The following is a 20,500-nucleotide window of genomic DNA, read 5'->3' as shown; positions in this document are numbered from 1 at the left end:
AAAAAAATGATGAGTTCATGTCCTTTGTAGGGACTTGGATGAATTTGGAAGCCATCATTCTCAGCAAACCGACACGAGAACAGAAAGCCAAACACTGTATGTTCTCACTCATAGGTGGGTGTTGAACAATGAGAACATGTAGACTCAGGGAAAGGAACATCACACACTGGGGGCAGTTTGTGGGGGACAGGGGAGAGACAGTGGGAGGTGGGGAGGGAGGGGAGTGTGGGGAGGGATAACACGGGGAGAAATGCCAGATATTGTATGCACCTAAACTAAAACAAATAAATAAATAACCTGGTATTAAACAACATACTTCTAAATAACCACGGCTCAAACAGGAAGTCCTTACCATACTAGGTACTGCCAGTTGTCTTCATTTTATTCATGCTGCTGGGTTTAGTCACTGTGGCTTTTTTTTTTTTTTTTTTTTTTTTAAGACGGGGTTTCACCATGTTGGTCAGGCTGGTCTTGAACTCCCGATCTCAGGTGATCCACCCACCTTGGCCTCCAAAGTGCTTGGATTACAGGCGTGAGCCACCGCGCCTGGCCCTCACTGTGGCTTAATTTGCATTTTCTTTATGACTAAATAAGGTGAGCACCTCTTCATGTATCTATTGGCCACTCAAGTCTTAGACTATTTGTTTTTTTTTTTTTTTTTTTTTTTGGATTTCTTTAGTTACTAGTTCTTTGTCATTGTGCATATGATATTTGTCCTGTGCACATCACACATACCTTCTAGTCTGTGACATCTTTACACCCTCTTTTTTTGAGACAGGGTCTTGCTCTGTTGCCCAGGCTGGGGTACAGTGGCACAATCATGGCTCACTGTAGCCTTGGCTTCTCAGGCTCCACCAATCCTCCCACCTCAGCTTCTGGAGTAGCTGGGACTACAGGCACATGCCCCCAAACCTGGCTAATTTTTAAATTTTTTTGTAGAGACAGGGTCTATGTTGCCCAGGCTGATCTCAAATTCCTGGGCTCAAGTGATCCTTCTGCCTCAGCCTCTCTAAGTGTTGGGATTATAGGCATGACCTGCCATGCCTAGCTCTTTACACTTCTTTTTTTTAGGCATGACCTCAGCTCACTGCAACCTCCCTCTCCTGGGTTCAAGCAGTTCTCTGCCTCAGCCTCCTGAGTAGCCAGGATCACTGGCACCTACTACCACGCTCAGCTAATTTTTTTATTTTCAGTAGAGATGGGATTTCCCATCGTGGCCAGGCTGGTCTTGAACTCCTGACCTAATGATCCACCCACCTCAGCTTCCCAAAGTGCTGAAATTACAGGTTTGAGCCACCAGGACCAGCCCCTTTGCACTCTCTTATTAGTACCCTATAAAGGTTCTTAATTTTAATGTCATCTAATTTATCAGTTTTTTCTTTGCAGTTGGTGGCTTGTGCCCCTGCTTATATCTCTGCCTACTCCAAAGTCATAATGATTTCCTCCTATGCTTTCTTTCAGTATTTTTTTTCTATATTGGTTGCTTTATTTATTTTTGACATAGGGTCTTGCTTAGTTGCCCAGGCTGGAGTAGAGAGGTGTAATTATGATTCACTTCGGCCTCAACCTCCTGGGCTCAAGTGATCTTCCCATTTCAGCCTACTGACTAGCTAGTACTACAGACATGTGCCACCATGCTGGTTAATTTTTTTTTTTTTTTTTGATTGATGGTTCTCAGTACATTGCCCAGGCTGGCCTTGAACCCCTGGGCTCAGGCAATTCTCCTCTCTCAGTCTCCCAAGTTTCAGGGACTACAGGAAAATACCACCACGCCTAGACCCATAAGGTTTTTTTTTTGGAGACAGTCTCACTCTGTCGTCTAGGCTAGAGTACAGTGGCATGATCTTGGCACACTGCAACCCCCACCTCCAAGGATCAAGCAATTCTCCTGCCTCAGACTCCCAAGTAGTTTGGATTACAGGTGCTTGACACCATGCCCAGCTAATTTTTGTATTTTAGTAGAGACAGGGTTTCACCATGTTGGCCAGGCTGGTCTTACACTCCTAACCTCAGGTGATCGGCCTGCCTCGGCCTCCCAAAATGCTGGGATTATGGGTGTGAGACACCATGTCCAGTCCCCATTAGGTTTTACTAAGAAAAACTGCAGGCTTGGCAGTGTGGCTCACACCTGTAACCCCAGCGCTTAGAGAGGCTGGGGCACGTAAATCAATTGAGCCCAGTGCAAGACCAGCCTGAGTAACATGGTAAAACCCCATCTCTACTAAAAATACACACACACAGAGCCAGGTGTGGTGGCACAAACCCGTATTCTCAGCTACTGAGAAAACTGAGAATACAAACTGAGATGGGAGGATTGCTTGAGCCTGGGAGGCAGAGGTTGCACTAAGAATCCAAGAGCCCAGCACTGACCTCCAGCCTGGGTGACAGAGTAAGACTCCATCTCAAAAAAAAAAAAAAAAAAAGGTAAGAAAATTGCAAAAAAAAAATGGTTACACAGTATTTGCTGGTTTGGGCCACCACTAGGAATGGCTGTCTGTCTATCTAGATGTTTGGATGCTGGGCACAGTCCAGCCAGCAGAATTGCTCCATGTATACGCAGTACACAGTGGCTGCTAGGTTCAGGGTCTTACAGGAACAGCTTCAGCCACTGTGAACTCAGCCAGGGGCAGAAAGGGCGTTCTGATGGGTTAGAGCTCGGCACTAGAGACACTAACCCAGTGCCTAGAGAACCTCCAGCCACCTCACACAGCTAGCCAATAATTTTAATGTAAAAATTAAAACTGTAGAACTACTTTACAATCTCAAAGTACAGAAGGCCTCGCTAACCAAGTACACAAAAGCCACTAACTTTTTTTTTTTTTTTTTTTTGAGAGTCTCACTCTGTTGCCTAGGCTGGAGCGCAGTGGTGCAGTCTAGGGTCACTGAAACCCCCGCCTCCTGGGTTGGAGTGATTCTGTCTCAGCTTCCCAAGTAGCTGGGATTACAGGCGTGCACCACCACGCCCAGCTAATTTTTTCATTTTTAGTAGAGACGGGGTTTTGCCATGTTGGTCAGGCTGGTCTTTAACTCATGACATCATGTGATCTGCCTGCCTTGGCCTCCCAAAGTGCTGGAATTACAGGTGTGAGCCATATTGCTTTCTATATAGAGGTTATGCTAATTTACATTCTTTTTTTTTTTTTTTTTTTTTTTTTTTGGGTTGGAGACGGAGTTTCACTCTTGTTACCCAGGCTGGAGTGCAATGGCGCAATCTCGGCTGACCGCAACCTCCGCCTCCTGGGTTCAGGCAATTCTCCTGCCTCAGCCTCCCGAGTAGCTGGGATTACAGGCACGCGCCACCATGCCCAGCTAATTTTTTGTAGTTTTAGTAGAGACGGGGTTTCACCGTGTTGACCAGGATGGTCTCGATCTCTTGACCTCGTGATCCACCCGCCTCGGCCTCCCAAAGTGCTGGGATTACAGGCTTGAGCCACCGCGCCCGGCCGCTAATTTACATTCTTATTGACAGCATATAAGCATTCCCTTTTCTGTGCATCCATGCCAACAGCTGTTGTTTTTTGACTTTAATAATAGCCATTCTGACTGGTGTTAAGATGGTATCTCATTGTGGTTTTGATTTGCATTTCTGTGATGATTAGTAACGCTGAGCCCTTTTTCTTGTTGCTGCTTGTATGTCTTCATTTGTGAAGTATCTGTTCTTGTCCTTTGCCTGCTTTCTCTCCAATTCCTGGCCTCAAGTGATCCTCCTGCCTCAAAGCACTGGGATTACAGGTATTAGCCACCATGCCCAGCCTTTGTCCACTTACTAACAGGTTTTCTTTTCTTGTTGAGATCCTTGTAAATACTAGACAAGAGGCCTACTCTACAACTACTTTCTCCCATTCTGTAGGTTGTCTATTTACTCTGTTATTTCTTTGGCTGTGCAGAGGTTTTTTCATTTAATTAAGTCCCATTTGCCAATTTTTCTTCCTGTTGCATTTGCTTTTGAGGCCTTAGTCATATATTCTTTGCCTAGGCTAATCTCCCTTAGACTTTCTCCTAGGTTTTCTTCTAGGATCTTTATAGTTTCAGGTCTTATGTTTAAGTCTTTAATCCACTTTAATTTTTACATACGGTGAAATATAGGGGTCAGTTTCGTTTTTCTATCTACGGCTAGCCAATTGTCCCATCAACATTTACTAAATAGGGGGGTGTCCTTCCCCCACTGCAAATTTGTCAACTTTATTGAAGATCAGCTGGTTGTAGCCAAGTGGCTTTACTTCTCGGTTCTCTATTCTGTACCACTGATCTGTGGTACGAAAATATGTACCAGTACCATGCTGTTTTAGTTACTGCATGAGTAGCTAGGACCACAGGTGTGCACCACCACAGCCAGCTAATTTATTTTTTATTTTTGGCAGAGGGGGTTGGGGGGGAGTAGAAGCAGAGTCTTACCATGTTGCCCAGGCTGGTCTTAAGCAATCCCTTCCCCTCAGCCTCCCAAAGGAGGCCTTGTGGAATAATTTCAAGTCAGGTAATGTGATGCCTCCAACTTTGAAGAACCTTTGTTCATTACAAGACATCATTAAGAGAATGAAAACGTGAAACAAACACTAGAAGAAGGTACATGCATAAAAGAAACAGCATTTGACTTTAGTCTGAAAAACTCTACATGGAAAAAATTTTATTAAAAATGAAAGACAAGGTGGGCACAGTAGCACATAGCTATAGTCCCAGCTACTTGGGAGGCTGAATTAGGGGGATTACTTGAGCCCAGGTGTTCAAGTCTAGCCTGAGCAACACAGTGAGACTCTATCTCCAAAAAAAAAGTTTTTTCTGCGTTGTTTTTTTTTTAAGTCAAAGACAAATGATAAAAACTGGGAAAAAACATTTGTAACATTGTGACACTAGATCAATTTCCTAATTACAGAGTTCTTACAAATCAATGAGAAAAAGATTAATCACACAATCTAAAAGCATGCAAAGCCCACAAACATAAGGTCATAGGCAAACAAGTAGCAACAAATAGTTTTAATCATGGGAAGAAAATACTCAACTTTCTTCCATAAAAGAAATGTCAAGTAAAACTAGAAGACACCATTTTTTAACCACTAAAATAGTAAAAGACCAAAATGTTTCCAGATATATTCTGCGAGGATATGAGTAAAAAACATTCATTGTTAAGGGAATGGAAACTGATTCAGTCTCCGATTTTTGTTTTTGTTTTTGTTTTTGAGACTGAGTCTCACTCTGTCACCCAGGCTGGAGTGCAGTTGAACGATCTTGACTCACTGCAACCTCTGCCTTCCGGGTTCAAGCGATTCTCCTGCCTCAGTTTCTTGAACAGCTGGAATTACAAGTAAGCGACACCACACCCAGCTAATTTTTATATTTTTACTAGAGACGGGGTTTCAACGTGTTGGCCCGGCTGGTCTCAAACTCCTGAATTCAAGTGATCCACCTGCCTCGTCTCCCAAAGTGCTGCAATTACAGGCATGAGCCACCAATGCATCCAGTCAATTTGGCCTCTTCAGAAGGTAATTGGGTAACACCCAAAAACACTCTGATTTACCCATATCCTTTGACCCCACAATTCCACTTATGTTACAGGAATATCCTACAAATATACGTACAAACCTGCCTAAAAGTATATACAAATATGTTCAATGCACCACTAACCATTGTAGAAGGAAATGAAAGTACTCTAACGTCCTTCAATAGGTGACTGATACAATGAAATAGGAATATATCCAGATGATGACATATAATGTGACTGCTAAACAGAATGACAGATTTATATGTAGTAAGGAAAAATCTCCAAGATATTTCATTAAGTGACAAAAACAAGGTTCGGAACAATGGGTAAAATGTGCTATGGTTAATTCACAATGGGGAAAAACATGGATATATATTATCCATTTGCATGTGCACACAATTATCTAAAATATTTCAAGAAGCCTCTGAGGAGGGTATTTGAAAATCTGAAGGCCTAGGGGCCCAAAGTAGGAGAGTTTTTTTTTTTCTTTTTTTTTTTGAGACAGTCTTGCTCTCTTGCCCAGGCTGGAGTGCAGTGGCGTGATCTTGGCCCACTGCAACCTCTGCCTCCTGGGGTCAAGCGATTCTCCTGCCTCAGCCTCTCGAGTAGCTGGGATTACAGGCATCTGCCACCACAACCAACTAACTTTTCTACTTTTTTGTAGAGATGGGATTTCGCCATCTTGGCTAGGCTGCTCTCAAATTCCTTACCTTGTGATCTACCTGCCTTGGCCAGGAGGGAATTTTTATATCCTTCTGAAGCCTCTGGAAAAAAAAAAATAATAATGTACAGGGTTGTTTTTTGTTTTTTGTTTTTGACAGAATCTTGCTTTGTGGCCAGGATGGAGTGCAGTGGTGCAATCTTGGCTCACTGCACCCTCTATATCCTGGGTTCAAGAGATTTTCCTGCCTCAGCCTCCTAAGTAGCTGGGACTACAGGTACCCAGCACCATGCCCAGCTAATTTTTATATTTTTAGTAGAGACGGGATTTCACCATATTGGCCAGCCTCATCTCAAACTCCTGACCTTGTGATTCACCCACCTTGGCCTCCCAAAGTGCTGCGCCCAGACATACAGCTATTTTTTTTCTAAAACAGGTAAACCAGGCAGGCACAATGGCTCATAACTGTAAACCCAGTACTTTTGGAGGCAGGAGGATAGCCTGAGGCTGACTTTAAGATCATCCTGGGAAACATAGTGAGACCCCATCTCTACAAAAATTTTTTAAAAACTGTCAGTTGGGTGTGGTGGCAGACACTTGCACTCTTGGCTACTTGGGAGACTGAAGCAGGAGGACTGTCTGAGCTCAAGAGTTCTATTCTATGTTCATGCCACTGCATTCCAGCCTGGATGACAGCAAAATCCTGTCTCTAAAAATAAAAAATAAGCCGGGTGCAGTGTGGCTCACACCTGTAATCCCAACACTTTGGGAGGCCGAGGTGGGTGGATCACAAGGTCAGGAGTTCAAGACCAGCCTGGCCAAGATGGTGAAACCCTGTCTCTACTAAAAATACAAAAATTAACCAGTTGAGGTGGCAGGTGCCTGTGATCCAGCTATTTGTGAGGCTTAGGCAAGAGAATGGCTTGAACCTGGGAGGGCATAGGTTGCAGTGAGCCAAGATCGTTCCACCACTGTATTCCAGCCTGGGTGAGAGAGTGAGACTCCATCTCAAAATAAATAAACAAATTTTTTCTAAAATACTAGGCAAACTAAACAAAACACACACACCCTTTAGCCCAGGAATCCTGTATTTAGGACTCCTTCCAACAGAAATAAAACCACACACACATAGGCTATAGGTACAAAGACATTTATTGCATGATTTATGATAAAAAGTATAAACATATCTTTATCAACAGGGGAATGTTTGATATGAATATAGCTTTCTATCTATTGACTTAGAGGAATGCTCACAATGCAATGTGCATAGTATAATTCTTTTTTTTTTTTTTTGGAGACAGGGTCTTACTTACTCTGTTGCTCAGGATAGAGAAGAGGGGCATGATCACAGCTCACTGCAGTCTCGAAGTTACAGAGAGCTATGATCAGGCCACTGCATTCCAGCCTGGGTGACAGTGAGAACCTCATCTCCAAATACATAAATAAAAGGTTCCTTTACTAACCACATGAAGCCTTTTGATTTCTGAAATGACTGTTACCCAGTCACATGTGACTAAATGATGTGATAAATAATGTGACTCAATGAATGTAATGTGACAAGTATGACATGTAAACTTTTTGAAAGAAAAACCATACACAGGCCGGTCGAGGTGGCTCATGCCTGTAATTCCAGTACTTTTTTTTTTTAATTGCTGGAGCCCAGGAGACAGGTTGCAGACAGCCAGAGCAAGCTCTGTCTCAGGAAAAAAAAAAAAAAAAAAAAAAGCAAAACCATACATGTCGATTTTCCTTATTGTGATAACTAATCTGCTGACTCAGTGAAATGCTGAGGGCCAGGTGCAGTGGCTCACACATATAATCCTGGTACTTTGGGAGGCCAAGGCAGGAGGACCACCTGAGCTCAAGAATTTGAGACCAGCCTGCGCAACATAGCAAGACCTGTTTCTACAAAAAAATACAAAAAATTAGCCAAGTGTGGTGTTACATGCTTGCAGTCCCAGCTACTAGGGAGACTGAGGCAGGAGGATCACTTGAGCCTGGGATGTGGAGGCTGAAGTGAGCTGAGACTGCCCTACTGCACTCCAGTCTGGCAGAAAGAGTGTAACTCTGTCTCAAAAAAAATAAAAAATAAAAAATAAAAAATAAATTACCCAGGAGCCCTTCTTTTCCTAGCTACAGGTAGGCTGAGTCAGGAAGACAGGGAAGTTGGGAAGATCACTTAAGCCCATGAGTTGGAGGCTGCTGTGAGCCACAATTCCACCACTGTTCTCCAGCCTGGGCAACAGGAATGAGACCCTGTCTCTAAAAACATGACGATAAGGAAATAAGCAAATGTGCATTGTAACATGTATTCCATTCTATACTACATTTTGTTCATTCATGCACTGAAGGGCCTTCAGACTGAATATGAGGTGTAAGAGTTTTTGTTGAGGCCGGGCGCGGTGGCTCAAGCCTGTAATCCCAGCACTTTGGGAGGCCGAGGCGGGTGGATCACGAGGTCAAGAGATCGAGACCATCCTGGTCAACATGGTGAAACCCCGTCTCTACCAAAAATACAAAAAATCAGCTGGGCATGGTGGCGCATGCCTGTAATCCCAGCTACTCAGGAGGCTGAGGCAGGAGAATTGCCTGAACCCAGGAGGCGGAGGTTGCAGTGAGCCGAGATCGAGCCATTGCACTCCAACCTGGGTAACATGAGTGAAACTCCGTCTCAAAAAAAAAAAAAAAAAAAAAAAAGAGTTTTTGTTGAAATGCTTGTTTTTTAAGACAAAAACTTAGAGGCCCAACCCCAAATCTTTGCTCTTGTTGCCCAGGCTAGAGTGTAATGGCATGATCTTGGCTCACCACAACCTCCGCCTCCCTGGTTCAAGGGATTCTTCTGCTTCAGCCTCCTGAGTAGCTGGGATCATAGGGACCCACCACCAAGCCCGGCTAATTTTTGTATTTTTAGTAGAGATGGGGTTTCACCATGTTGCCTAGGCTGGTCTTGAACCCCTGACCACAGGTGATCTAACTGCCTTAGCCTTCTAAACTGCTGGGATTACAGGCATGAGCCACTGTGCTTGGCCCTCAGATACTTTTTCAGTTCTTCTGGACATATCCTTAGAAGCGGAATTGCTGGATCACATGATTTTTTCTTTAACTTGTTGAGGAACCTCAAACCGTTTCCCACAGCAGCTGCACCATTTTCCATTCCCTCCATCAGCATATGAGGGTTAACTTCTCTACATCCTCACCAATACTTATTTTTTTAAGAAATGGCAGTCCTGCTGGCCATGAAAAGGTATCTCACCGATGTTTCAATTCGCACTTCTCTAACGATTAATGAGCTGATCATCTTTTCATGTGCTTGTTGGCATCTGCTATTCTTTGGAATGTCTATTCAAGTCCCTTGTCCATTTTTTTTTTTTTCTTTTTTAAAGATTGGATTTCACCATGTTGGTCAGGCTGTTCTTGAACCCCTGAGCTCAGGTGATCCGCCCCCCTTGGCCTCCAAAGTGCTTGGATTACAGGCGTGAGCCACCATGTCCCCCTGGCCCCCCCCTTTTTTTTTTTTTTTTTGGTGTTGGCTTCTTCACAGGACAAGTTCTACCATGCCCTTTTTCTGAGGTATCTTTTCATTGAATTGTAAAAGTTTTTTCTGTATTATGGCTACTAGACTGTCTTAGTCCATTTGGGCAGTTCTTACAAAATACCACAGACTGGGTGGCTAATAAACAACAGAAATTCTCACTGTTCTGGAGGCTGGGAAGTCCGAGATCAAGGTGTTGGCAGACTCTGTCCGGTGAAAGCCTCAGCTGGCAGAAAGGGCAGGGGGACTCTCTTGGGCCTCTTTTTTTTTCTTTTACTTTTTTGTAGAGATGGAGTCTCACCTTGTTGCCCAGGCTGGTCTTGAACTCCTGGACCCAAACAATCCTCCCACCTCCACCTTCCAAAGTGCTGGGATTATAGGCATGAACCACCATGTGTGGCTACATGGGCCTCTTTTATAAGACCACTAATCCCATTACCTTACACGTGAGGACTTCACACAAGAATTGGGTGAGGGGAAACAAATATTCAGCAGCATAGACTCTTATGAGGTATATGATTAAGAAATATCTCCCATTCTGTGGATTGCCTTCTCATTTTCTTGATAGTATACTTTTATTTATTTGTTTATTTTTTAAAGATGGGATTTCACCATGATGGCCAGGCTGGTCTTGAACTCCTGACCTCAGGTGATCCACCCACCTCGGCCTCCCAAAGTGCTAGGATTACAGGCATGAGCCACTGCGCCCGGCCGATAGTGTACTTTTAAACCCAAGTTTTTAATTTTGATGAAGTTCAATTATTTTTTGTTTGTGCCTTTAGTGTTGTATCTAGAATCCACTGCCAACTCCAAGGTCATAAAGATTTACCCTGTACTCTTTGTTTTTCTGAGAAGGAGTTTCACTCTTGCTGCCCAGGGTGGAGTGCAATGGTGTGATCTCAGCTCACTGCAACCTCTGCCTCCCAGGTTCAAGTGATTCTCCTGCCTCAGCCTCCTGAGTAGCTGGGATTACAGGTGCATAATACCACGCCCAGCTAATTTTGTATTTTTAGTACACATGGGGTTTTCTCCATGTTGGCTGAACTCCTGACATCAGGTGATCCACCCACTTCGGCCTCCCAAAGTGCTGGGATTATAGGCATAAGCCACCATGCCCGGCCTACGCTTGTATTCTTCTAAGAGTTTTATAGTTTTCATTTTTACAGTTGGGTCTTTGATCCATTCTGAGTTAATATTTGTACATGGTATGAAGTGAGGGTCTAACTTCATTTTTTTGCATGTGATATCCTGTTATCCCAGCACCATTTGTAGAAGAGACTTTTCTTTCACATTGACTAGTCTTGGCATCCTTGACAAAAACCAATTGCTCATAAATGTAGGGGTTTATTTCTAGACTGTCAGTTCTATTCCACCAACCCATATGTCTATCCTTATGCTAGTATAGTACTACACAGTCTTGATTACTATAGATGGTAGTAAGTTTTAATATAAGGAAGTGTGTTCTTGAAAAAGAAAAAAGTAGGAGGCTACTTAAGTTTTGGGTATTAGCAGCCCCTTGCAATTTCACATGCATTTATTTATTTGAGACAGAGTCTCACTCTATCACCCAGGCTGGAGTCCAGTGTTGTGATCTCGGATCACTGCAACTTCCACCTCCTAGGTTCAAGGAATTCTCATCCCTCAGCCCTTCAAGTAGCTGGGATTACAGGCACCTGCCACAACGCCCAGCTAATTTTTTATTTTTAGTAGAGATGGGGTTTTTACCATGTTGGCCAGGCTGGTCTCCAACTCCTGACCTTAAGTCATCTGCCCGTCTTGGCCTCCCAAAATGCTGGGGATACAGGCGTGAGCCACCAGGCCCAGCCAATTCCATATGAATTTTAACATCAGTTTTTCCACTTCTGCAAACAAATGAAAAGGTTGTTGGAATTTTGATAGGGATTATGCTGGTGGATACTTTGTGGGGAGTATTGCTGTCTTAAATTTCCCTTAAATTTGTCTAGCAGAACACACAGAACTAAATCACACAAAGGGAGCAGTGGTAGGCAGGACACTGAGGGAAACACAGTATATAACTTATCTGGAGTAACTTTCTTATACTTAGATATACAAAAACAGTTATCTCCTCTCTTGATTTTACCAATTTCAGTGGTCTAGAAAATGTGAATATACAGGGGTAAATAAAAGTTAACATGACCGAAGAACTGAGAAGACAATTATTTCCTTGTTCAAGCTGCCCTCTCCCCAACCCCAGTCAAGATAAATGAGAAGGAGGTGGACAGGTTATGGTTTTATGATTTATAATCAATCCACAGACCTGGGATAAGGGCCTTCCAATTCATCCTCAACTGTTTAAAACATTAATTTGGTGGAAGACGCCAGAAGCTTTCAAAAAGGAAATATTCCAGGAGGGTAAGGAAGTGATGATCACAGCATCTTCAACCTTTGCCTTTTTCCCCAGGACCCAAAAATGACCAACTGCTATGAACTCGGAAAAGAGCGCGTCTATTTGGAATAACACAATTTTTTCATGTACTTCTGCATCCATTTGCTCTTTAAGATAAACCCCGTAAGGTTTACGAAACACAAGGACCATTTGCACCGTTTAATATCTGAAATCTTCCTTCATCCCCCGGTTGAGGTTTTCACAGTGCAGTGGGTTTCTGCCTGAAATGCTGACAGTGAACATACAGTACTGTTCCTACTCAAATCACATCCATCTAGTACTTCTGAACACTGCCCTTCAACTTAGTCACAATGGGTGACTTCTAACTAATTATAGTGGAAGAGCATGAACCCCAGGGCTTCTGCTGGAGGTTAAGTCACAACAGGGCCCAGGACAAGGTGGTTCCCATTGATCACCTGTGGCCCAAAGAAGCAGCTCCCTGTTATGGATGGCTTTGTTCCCTGAAGTGAGGAATTACGTGTAATTCGAAAACCCACACAACATCCTGACCCAGCTCTTGGCATCTCTCTTACACTTAGCCTACAGTGTTTGTTCAGCTGGTGTTGGTTGAATGCAGTGCTTTTCAATCTTGAGACCATCAGAATCATCTGCGAAACTTTCAAAAGACACAGGTTGAAAGATTTATTCAATAGGCCTAAGAGTAATGTCCCAGCCTTTCCAAATAAAAAAAAAATTCCACAGGTGATTCAGTTGAGATTATTAGGTTTAAGAAAACTCTCTTCTCTAAACCACACCTCAACTAATTCATTTTATGTAAATAAATAATAAAGGCAGATTTGGGGTTGGGCCTCTAAGAGATTTAAATCCTAAATAGGAATCAGGCACTTCATTTTCAACCTGACTGGAAAAAAATAATCTCTACCATCCTAACTATCCTTCATATCATCCCAGCCATGTCCATGTTTATTAGCTGTTTAAATTTTTTTTCTCTATCTTATATTTTGAAATCTTAGCCTGATGGAATTATTTAAATTATCCAACCCTAAAAATGTTCACTCTGCCCTGACTTGCTATTCCTAAGTAAACCCCATAAATGATCTGGCCTAGACTTTCTACTTGTTCCTATTTTTTCCTCCTAACCAAAAGCTGATGCCTCCTTTGCAGCTCTGCACGTGCTGGCATGTCCCCTTTTCTTGAGAAATGTAAGAAAGAAATTATTTCAAGCCAGATGTGGTGGCTCATGCCTGTAATCCCAGCACTTTGGGAGGATGAGGTCAGGAGTTCCAGACCAGCCTAGCCAACAAGGTAAAACCACGTCTCTATGAAAAATACAAAAAATTAGGCCGGGCGCGGTGGCTCAAGCCTGTAATCCCAGCACTTTGGGAGGCCGAGGTGGGTGGATCACGAGGTCAAGAGATAGAGACCACCCTGGTCAACATGGTGAAACCCCGTCTCTACTAAAAATACAAAAAATTAGCTGGGCATGGTGGTGCGTGCCTGTAATCCCAGCTACTCAGGAGGCTGAGGCAGGAGAATTGCCTGAACCCAGGAGGCGGAGGTTGCGGTGAGCCGAGATCGCGCCATTGCACTCCAGCCTGGGTAACATGAGTGAAACTCCGTCACAAAAAAAAAAAAAAAAAAAAAAGAAAAATACAAAAAATTAGCCAGGCACGGTGGCAGGTGCCTGTAATCCCAGCTACTTGGGAGGGTGAGGCAGTAGAACTGCTTGAACCTGGGAGGCGGAGGTTGCAGTGAGCCAAGATGGTACCACTGCATTCCAGCCTGGGCAACAAGAGCAAAATGCCATCTCAAAAAAAATAAATAACATATAAAATAAACAGAAATTATTTCAACAGCACTGGCCTCTTCACGTTGTCACTTAGTCTCCTCTATAAATTAAAACCCCAAGACACCCTGCCCTACCCATGCTTCCGGGCTGCCTATCACTCTTGTTCTACTTTACCCAATTGGAAACCGTATTACAAACTAACTTAGATTTCCAAGCCAGAGAGCAAGTAAACACCTCCTAAATCCTTCATCCAGGAAAACCTCTTTGAAGGTTTTGAAACTCAACATACAGAACTGAATGTAGTCTTACCCAGTAATTCCACTTCTAGAACACAAAAACTTGTGCCATGAACACCAATGTTCATAGCAACATTATTTACAACACCCAAAAAGCAAAAACATCCATATCCTTATCGCCTGATAAATGGATAAACAAACATGGTCTATCCATACACGTGATTATTATGCAGCCATGAAAAGCAGTAAAGTACTGATTCATGCTACAAGGATGAACCTTGAAAACATGGTTAATAAAAGTCCAGGAGAAACAGCCAAGTATCACGATTCCAATCACATAAAATGTACTGAATAGGCGAAACCATAGAGACAGAGAGTAGATTACTGATTGCCAGGGGATGGGGTCGGGGGATTTGGGGAGTGATTACTAATGGGCATGGCTGTTTCGATTTGGGTTTTAAAACGTTCTGGAATTAGCGATGATGGCTGCAAATCTACTGAAAACCAATGACCGTACACTTCCAAGTGTGAATTTTATGATAATAAATCTTTTTAAAATCATATTGTTTTCCCTGCAAACTGACTCCTTTACACTTCTCCTGTGTTCATTATTTCAGTAACTAGAAGCACACTACTCAGACGCTAAGGCCAAAAACCGGCAAATCGTTAACAATTAGGTCATGGCGATGCTGAATATTCCTCCATTCTTTTCGCTCCGCTTCCTAATTCAGGCCACTCTCATTTTCATCTAGATCACACAACATGAGCCTCCTAACAGGTGTCCTGGCTTCATCCGTTTTCACTGTAATTAGGCCTTAAAAGAAAAAAATCTTACGCCCGGCGTGGTGGCGCACACCTGCAATCCCAGCGCTTTGGGAGGCCAAGGCGCGGGAGGGTTGCTTGAGTCCACGGTTCGAGACCAGCCTGGGCAACATGGTGAAACTCCACCCTCACCCCCACCCCCGCCCCCATCTCTATTAAAAATAATAATAATAAAAAGCAGGTAGCGGTGGCTCATGCCTGTGATCCCAGCACTTTGGGAGGCCGAGCGGGTGGATTCTCTGAGGTTAGGAGTTAGAGACCAGCCTGGGCAACCCGGTGAAAATCCATCTCTACGAAAAATACAAAAATTAGTCTGGCGTGGTGGCGCGCGCCTGTAATCCCAGCTACTTGAAAGTTGAGGCACGTGAATCTCTCGAACGCGGAAGGCGGAGGTTGGAGTGAGCCGAGATCGCGCCACCGCGATCCAGCCTCGGCGACAAGAGCAAAATTCCATCTCAAAAAACAAACAACCGACGCTGAAGTTGAAGCTCAAAGCCTTAACATGAAGTCCCTCCAATGCCAGACAGTGGCGAACCTCTGCCACCTTTCCCTCAGGCCCTGGCCGGCTTTGCCCCAGCCGCGCAAAAGAGCTCGGGCATCCCACCACGCCGCGGCACGCGCGGTATAATCCCCTCTCCACGTAGCTAACCCTCCCCGACCTCCAGGCCTCAACTCTCACGCCATCCCCACCTGAGAGCAAGCTCCCCGGGACCCCAGGCCGGATTTGATGCCTATCCCCACGTCCCCCTCACCCTGTTCACTCTCCGCTCCACAGACAGGTGTGCCTAGAGACGGCTGTCATTATATCCGCGAACATTTCCTGAGCGAGCTGGGGAAGAACCAGACTTTATCTCAAAGCTGCCACAGTGCACTAAACTCGCCCTGACTCTTTCTCAACAATTAATAGAGTCCACGTGGGGAAAGCGCCGCTTCCGCCTCGCCCCGCCTCCTGTTGACCGGAAGCGCTAGCCGGCGCGCACCCGCGCCCGGGGCCGCAGAGGAAGACGGGAAGCGAGGCTGCCGCATCACGGCGCGCGCCCGCTCTGCGTCTGCGCACAGATGATTCGCGGGGGGCATGGGCAGCGCATGCGCAGGAGCGTGAGTCTCCGTTAAGAAGATGCAGCGGCGGCGCCGGAGGTAGGAGGAGCCGGGCTGTGGGGCTGGGAGTCTGCACCCGGGAGGCGGAGGTCCTGTCATCTCCGGCCGTTCTTGCTCTCCTGAGTGAGAAGAGCCTTTCTCGCCCGTCTCGCTCGCTGGCTCCGTGGCCTCGGCAGGCTCGCAACCCCGACGAAAAGGGAGGAGCCGCGCTCGGGTGGAGAGGGACCCGGGCCCGCCTGGAGGGAGGAGGGTGGCGGATCCGGATCCCCACGGCGGTCGCGGCCCGGGCCGAGGATCCGGGGATCGGGGTTCTCCGTCTGGCTTTAGAGCCGTCAGAGTCCTTGGCAGCCCTTTGCCCAGGAGGATCCCTCAGCCTCTTTCCCTAGGTCGCCGGGTTGGGGGAAGCGGGGTGGGGGGTCCGCCCCGCACCGATCCATTCATTCACCCCGCGCCGGCTGTGAGCCGGGCGCCACGATAGGTATGAAGCGGGGAGGAGCAAGACCCCTTCCCTCTGGAAACCTGCAAGCTTGCAGGATCCCTTATATCATTCAGTAAATATTGATCGGGTACCTATAGGAGGACATAGACTGTTGTAAGGTTCGTATCAACAGAGATGCGGAGTTCAACCCAGTTGTGGAGGGTGGAATTTGTTCCACCCGCTCCCCACATCCAACAGGATAAAATTCACTTTGCCTAGCCTGACCTTCCAGGTCCGTGTGGGCGGGTCCTTGCCTCTCCCCTACACCTTTCCCTCCACTCCCATTTTACCGAACTCTCTGCAGTTCATGAATTCAACAAGTAGTTGTCGAGCACTTATTTTCTAGTTAGGCACCGGATCCGCCAGAGGATACAAAGTAAAATAGATCGATCTCTACCTTCCTGAAGTGTTGAGCTTAATGGGAAACAGATAATAAGCCGATGAATAAAAATACGAGAGCGGATAGTTTGGAACCACACTACCTGGGTTTGATCTCAGCCCTGCCACTTTGAAAGCTGTTCCCCAACTGGCTTTGAGCAATTTCCTCTTTCTGTTTGTGCCTGTTTCCTTGGTGTAAAGAAGGTTGACAGGGCATTCCACCATATAGGCTTCTTGTAAGAATTAAATGAGTTTGACTTGAAAAGCAATTGGAACAGTGCTTAGCACACAGTAAGCATTCAACAAATATTATCTATTTCATATGATTATAACCTATGACAGATACCATTGTGAAAACAGTGGGCCTTGATAGGGATTAATGGGGATGGAGAGGGTCCATAGTATACTTCCCTAAGGGGAAGACACAGAAGAATGAGCCAGCCATACAACGTAGATTCTAGGTATTTTCAGCTATGGAAAACAAAATGATTAATCAGATTCCTTGGGCAGTGGAGACTGCATTATTGTATTTGAAAGGAATAACTTTCTGCCATTGGGTCATTCAGTTTTGATTTTTGAACCCCATTAAGCTGTGCGCCAAAGCAAATAACCATGCCCAAAAGGCCCAACCTTTGCATGTAGGGAACATTTCAGTCCTCCAAGTCTGGAGACCCTCACTGGGTTAAAAAGATAGAGAAAAGTGACCTTTTCTCTCCTGAGTGTTCATGGGAATATAGTTTCTCTTTCTGTCTCTTACATTGCAGTATTTTCAGAAAGAGCCTCTTTAATAGCCAGGGGTCTTAGATCAGTGTTAGAGATAGTTTTCCTAGACTTGGGGATCATCCTGTTTCTATGGTGACTGCCTTTCATGGGGTTTGCTCTCCAAATTTCAGTTAAGAAAACACTCTCCCAAGATGCACATATTTTAATACCTGTGGAAGAGCAAGCTTTGACAGGCTTCTAGATCCTTCTGTTGTGATGTCTGATAGGATGGTTAGATTATGTTAACCAGGCTGGACTGACTATTTGACAATATTGTTATCTGAAGACTCTTCCCTCACCCCACATGCTTTGTCCCTCCCTGGAAGAAATGGCATAAAATGACAATGTCTAATTACATTTACATGCTTTTGGTTTTCCACAGATGTGAAATTAAGTGAACCACATATGCTTCATCATCATCGGGATCTTGGAGAATTATCTGAGCACCAAGTTCATACGTAGTCTATCTCAGAGGCATCTATTGGACAACAAAACATTCTTTGAATTGTGAACTTTATTTATTTATTTTTTGAGACACAGTTTCAGTCTCATTGTCCAGGCTGGAGTGCAGTGGCACGGTCTTGGCTCACTGCAACCTCTGCCTCCCAGATTCAAGCAATTCTCCTGCCTCAGCCTCCCGAGGCTGGGATTACGGGTATCTGCCACCAAGCCTAGACAATTTTTTGTACTTTTTTTTTTCTATTTTTAGTTGGGACGAGCTTTCACCATGTTGGCCAGGTTGGTCACCAGCTCCTGACCTCAGGTGATACCCCCCTCGGTCTCCAAAAGTGCTGAGATTACAAGCATGAACCACTATGCCTGGCCCAATTGTGGACTTAACAGAGGGAAGCTTTAAACATGTTTCACCACAGCCCCAATTTGAACAAAGATACTTTAAGCATTATAGAGAGGAAAACAGTACTTTTTGTTCAATTGTGCAAACTCTCCAAGTATCTAATTGAGAAGTAGAGAGGAACCCTCATGAAACTGACTGTGAATGAGACTGAGCTAGGCTTAGGTTCACTTTCTCATCTGTCTACATGTCCCCGGATTGACCCTTACTCCTCTGAAGACCAGCCTGAAAGCCTTAAAACTGGTCAGATGATGGATGAGTCTGATGAGGATTTCAAAGAACTCTGTGCTAGCTTTTTCCAAAGGGTCAAAAAACGTGGAACCAAGGAAGTGTCGGGAGAAAGGAAGGCACAAAAGGCCGCCTCAAATGGCACTCGGATAAGAAGCAAATTTAAAAGGACCAAACAAACTGCTACCAAGAGCAAAACCCTTCAGCGCCCTGCAGAGAAGAAATCTCCATCTGGCAGCCAGGCCTCTAGGGCTAAAAAGCAAGTGGTAACCAAATGCCAAGCAAGTGAACCGGCCCTCACTGTGAATGGAGAGGGAGGTGTGCTTGCCTCTGCTCCAGATCAGCCTGTGCTCTGGGAAACAGCACAAAACACCCAGACGGGTAACCGGCAAGAATCACTGCCAGACCTTTCCAGGGAGGAAACCCGAGGTAATTTGTACTCTTTTAAATCAGGCTGGAAAACTTTCTGGAAAGGGCCAGATCGTAAATATTTTGTTTTTGTAGGCCATACAAACTGTCACAACTACTCAACTCTGCTGTAGTAGTGAGAAAGCAGGTGTGGACAGTATGTAAATGAACAGGCATGGCCATATGCCAATAAAACTTTATTTATAAAAATAGGCAGCCAGCCACATGACCATAGTTTGCTAACGCCTGGTTTACTTTTTAATGTTTTTTTTTTAAGCTTAAAAAAAATTTAGATTGATGATGAGTCCTCCAAAAAAAACATTCCTTGGAAAAGCTGAACAAAATGAGTGAAAATTCACACTGTCGTTCTCAAACAAACAAAAAAAAATTTAGAACCGGAGGTCTCACTATGTTGCCTAGGCTGGTCTTGATCTCCTGGGCTCAAGCAGTCCACGAGCCTCAGCCTCCTAAAGTGCTGGGATTACCGGCATGAGCCACTGCGCCCATCTGATTCCTGGTTTAAACAACAGTCATGAAAAATACAGCCCGTGTGAATTTTTCATGATTATGTTTGGAGTCCTCTGCACTTTCAGAATTTTCTATGAAATTCTGTTATGTGGTTGACATGAGTTACACAAACAGCACAATAATGCTGCTTCTCTTGTTTTTGAATTTATTCCAAAATGGGTAAGTTGGACTGGGCCAGCTAATTTGGATAGGCTGCATGAGACTGCTGTGTGGGCCCAAGTCCCAGGAGAATCTTTGGGTTCTTTCTTTCTGTCTCTGAAGATCTTTTAATCTTTTCCTCTGTTGTTGTTATTGATTTATTTACTTAGTTTTTAAAGACAGGGTCTTGGTCTGTCACCCAGGCTGGAGTGCAGTGGCGCTGTCATAATTCAGTGCGGCCTTGACCTCCCAGGTTCAAGCAATCCTCTCTGCCTCAGCCGCCCAAGTAGCGGGGACCACAGGCACTCACCACCATGCCTGGCCAATTTTTTATGTTTAAAGCAGTTTTCCTGCCCTGCTGCCCTTGGTATACTGAGCTATATGCTTAGCACACATTCTTCATGCAGAAGTGAAGACCAGCCTTGCATATATAATACGCAGTGGGCTCTCTGAGCTCCTGAATTTTCTTTCTAGATTTTCTTGCCTTTACTTCCTGATCTTCAGTAACATTTTTTTTTCTAATGTGGTCAGAATCACCTCTCAGTAGAGTGGTGGTAGTGTCTCGGCTCGCAGAGACTCTGGAAAGGCTTCAGCAGTGTTGCCTTACCTACTTTACTGGTATCTTTTGCTCTTTTGCAGTCGAATGAAATCTATGCATGATGCACACACCTGCAAAACTGCCACACAACTTCAGGGGGTTCATGGATCCCCACTGAAGATCATCTGTGGATCCCAAGTTAAAGAA

General features: G+C 44.7%; 1 protein-coding gene, 1 long non-coding RNA gene and 1 pseudogene across 4 annotated transcripts in view; 2 read left to right on the top strand and 1 right to left on the bottom strand.

Annotated features, from left to right (window-relative positions):
- Positions 1 to 15,853, bottom strand: part of LOC116536262 — a 52,349-nt gene extending 36,496 nt beyond the window's left edge. The window contains exon 1 of one of the 2 annotated variants that reach the window (XR_004262552.1): positions 15,637 to 15,853. This is a non-coding gene — a long non-coding RNA (uncharacterized LOC116536262). The remainder of the gene's footprint in view (positions 1 to 15,636) is intronic. The other variant, XR_004262554.1, reaches the window with a different exon arrangement.
- A 99-nt stretch (positions 15,854 to 15,952) lies between these two features.
- Positions 15,953 to 20,500, top strand: part of SLX4 (SLX4 structure-specific endonuclease subunit) — a 30,572-nt gene continuing 26,024 nt past the window's right edge. Inside the window, exons 1-2 of one of the 2 annotated variants that reach the window (XM_032257961.1) lie at positions 15,953 to 16,021; positions 17,983 to 19,110. In XM_032257961.1, the coding sequence (XP_032113852.1) occupies positions 18,582 to 19,110 (529 nt within the window). In that variant the 5' untranslated portion in view covers positions 15,953 to 16,021; positions 17,983 to 18,581. Of the gene's footprint in view, positions 16,022 to 17,982; positions 19,111 to 20,500 lie in introns of those variants that run through there. The other variant, XM_032257960.1, reaches the window with a different exon arrangement.
- Positions 19,381 to 19,480, top strand: LOC116536352 (annotated as a pseudogene).

This window comes from Sapajus apella, unplaced genomic scaffold, assembly GCF_009761245.1.
Source record: "Sapajus apella isolate SASKATOON/1434 unplaced genomic scaffold, GSC_monkey_1.0 scaffold99, whole genome shotgun sequence".
In the NCBI taxonomy this organism is placed as follows: Eukaryota; Metazoa; Chordata; class Mammalia; order Primates; family Cebidae; genus Sapajus; species Sapajus apella.
Note: the sequence above shows the minus strand (reverse complement) of the source record. Positions and strands in the feature narration are given on the sequence as shown.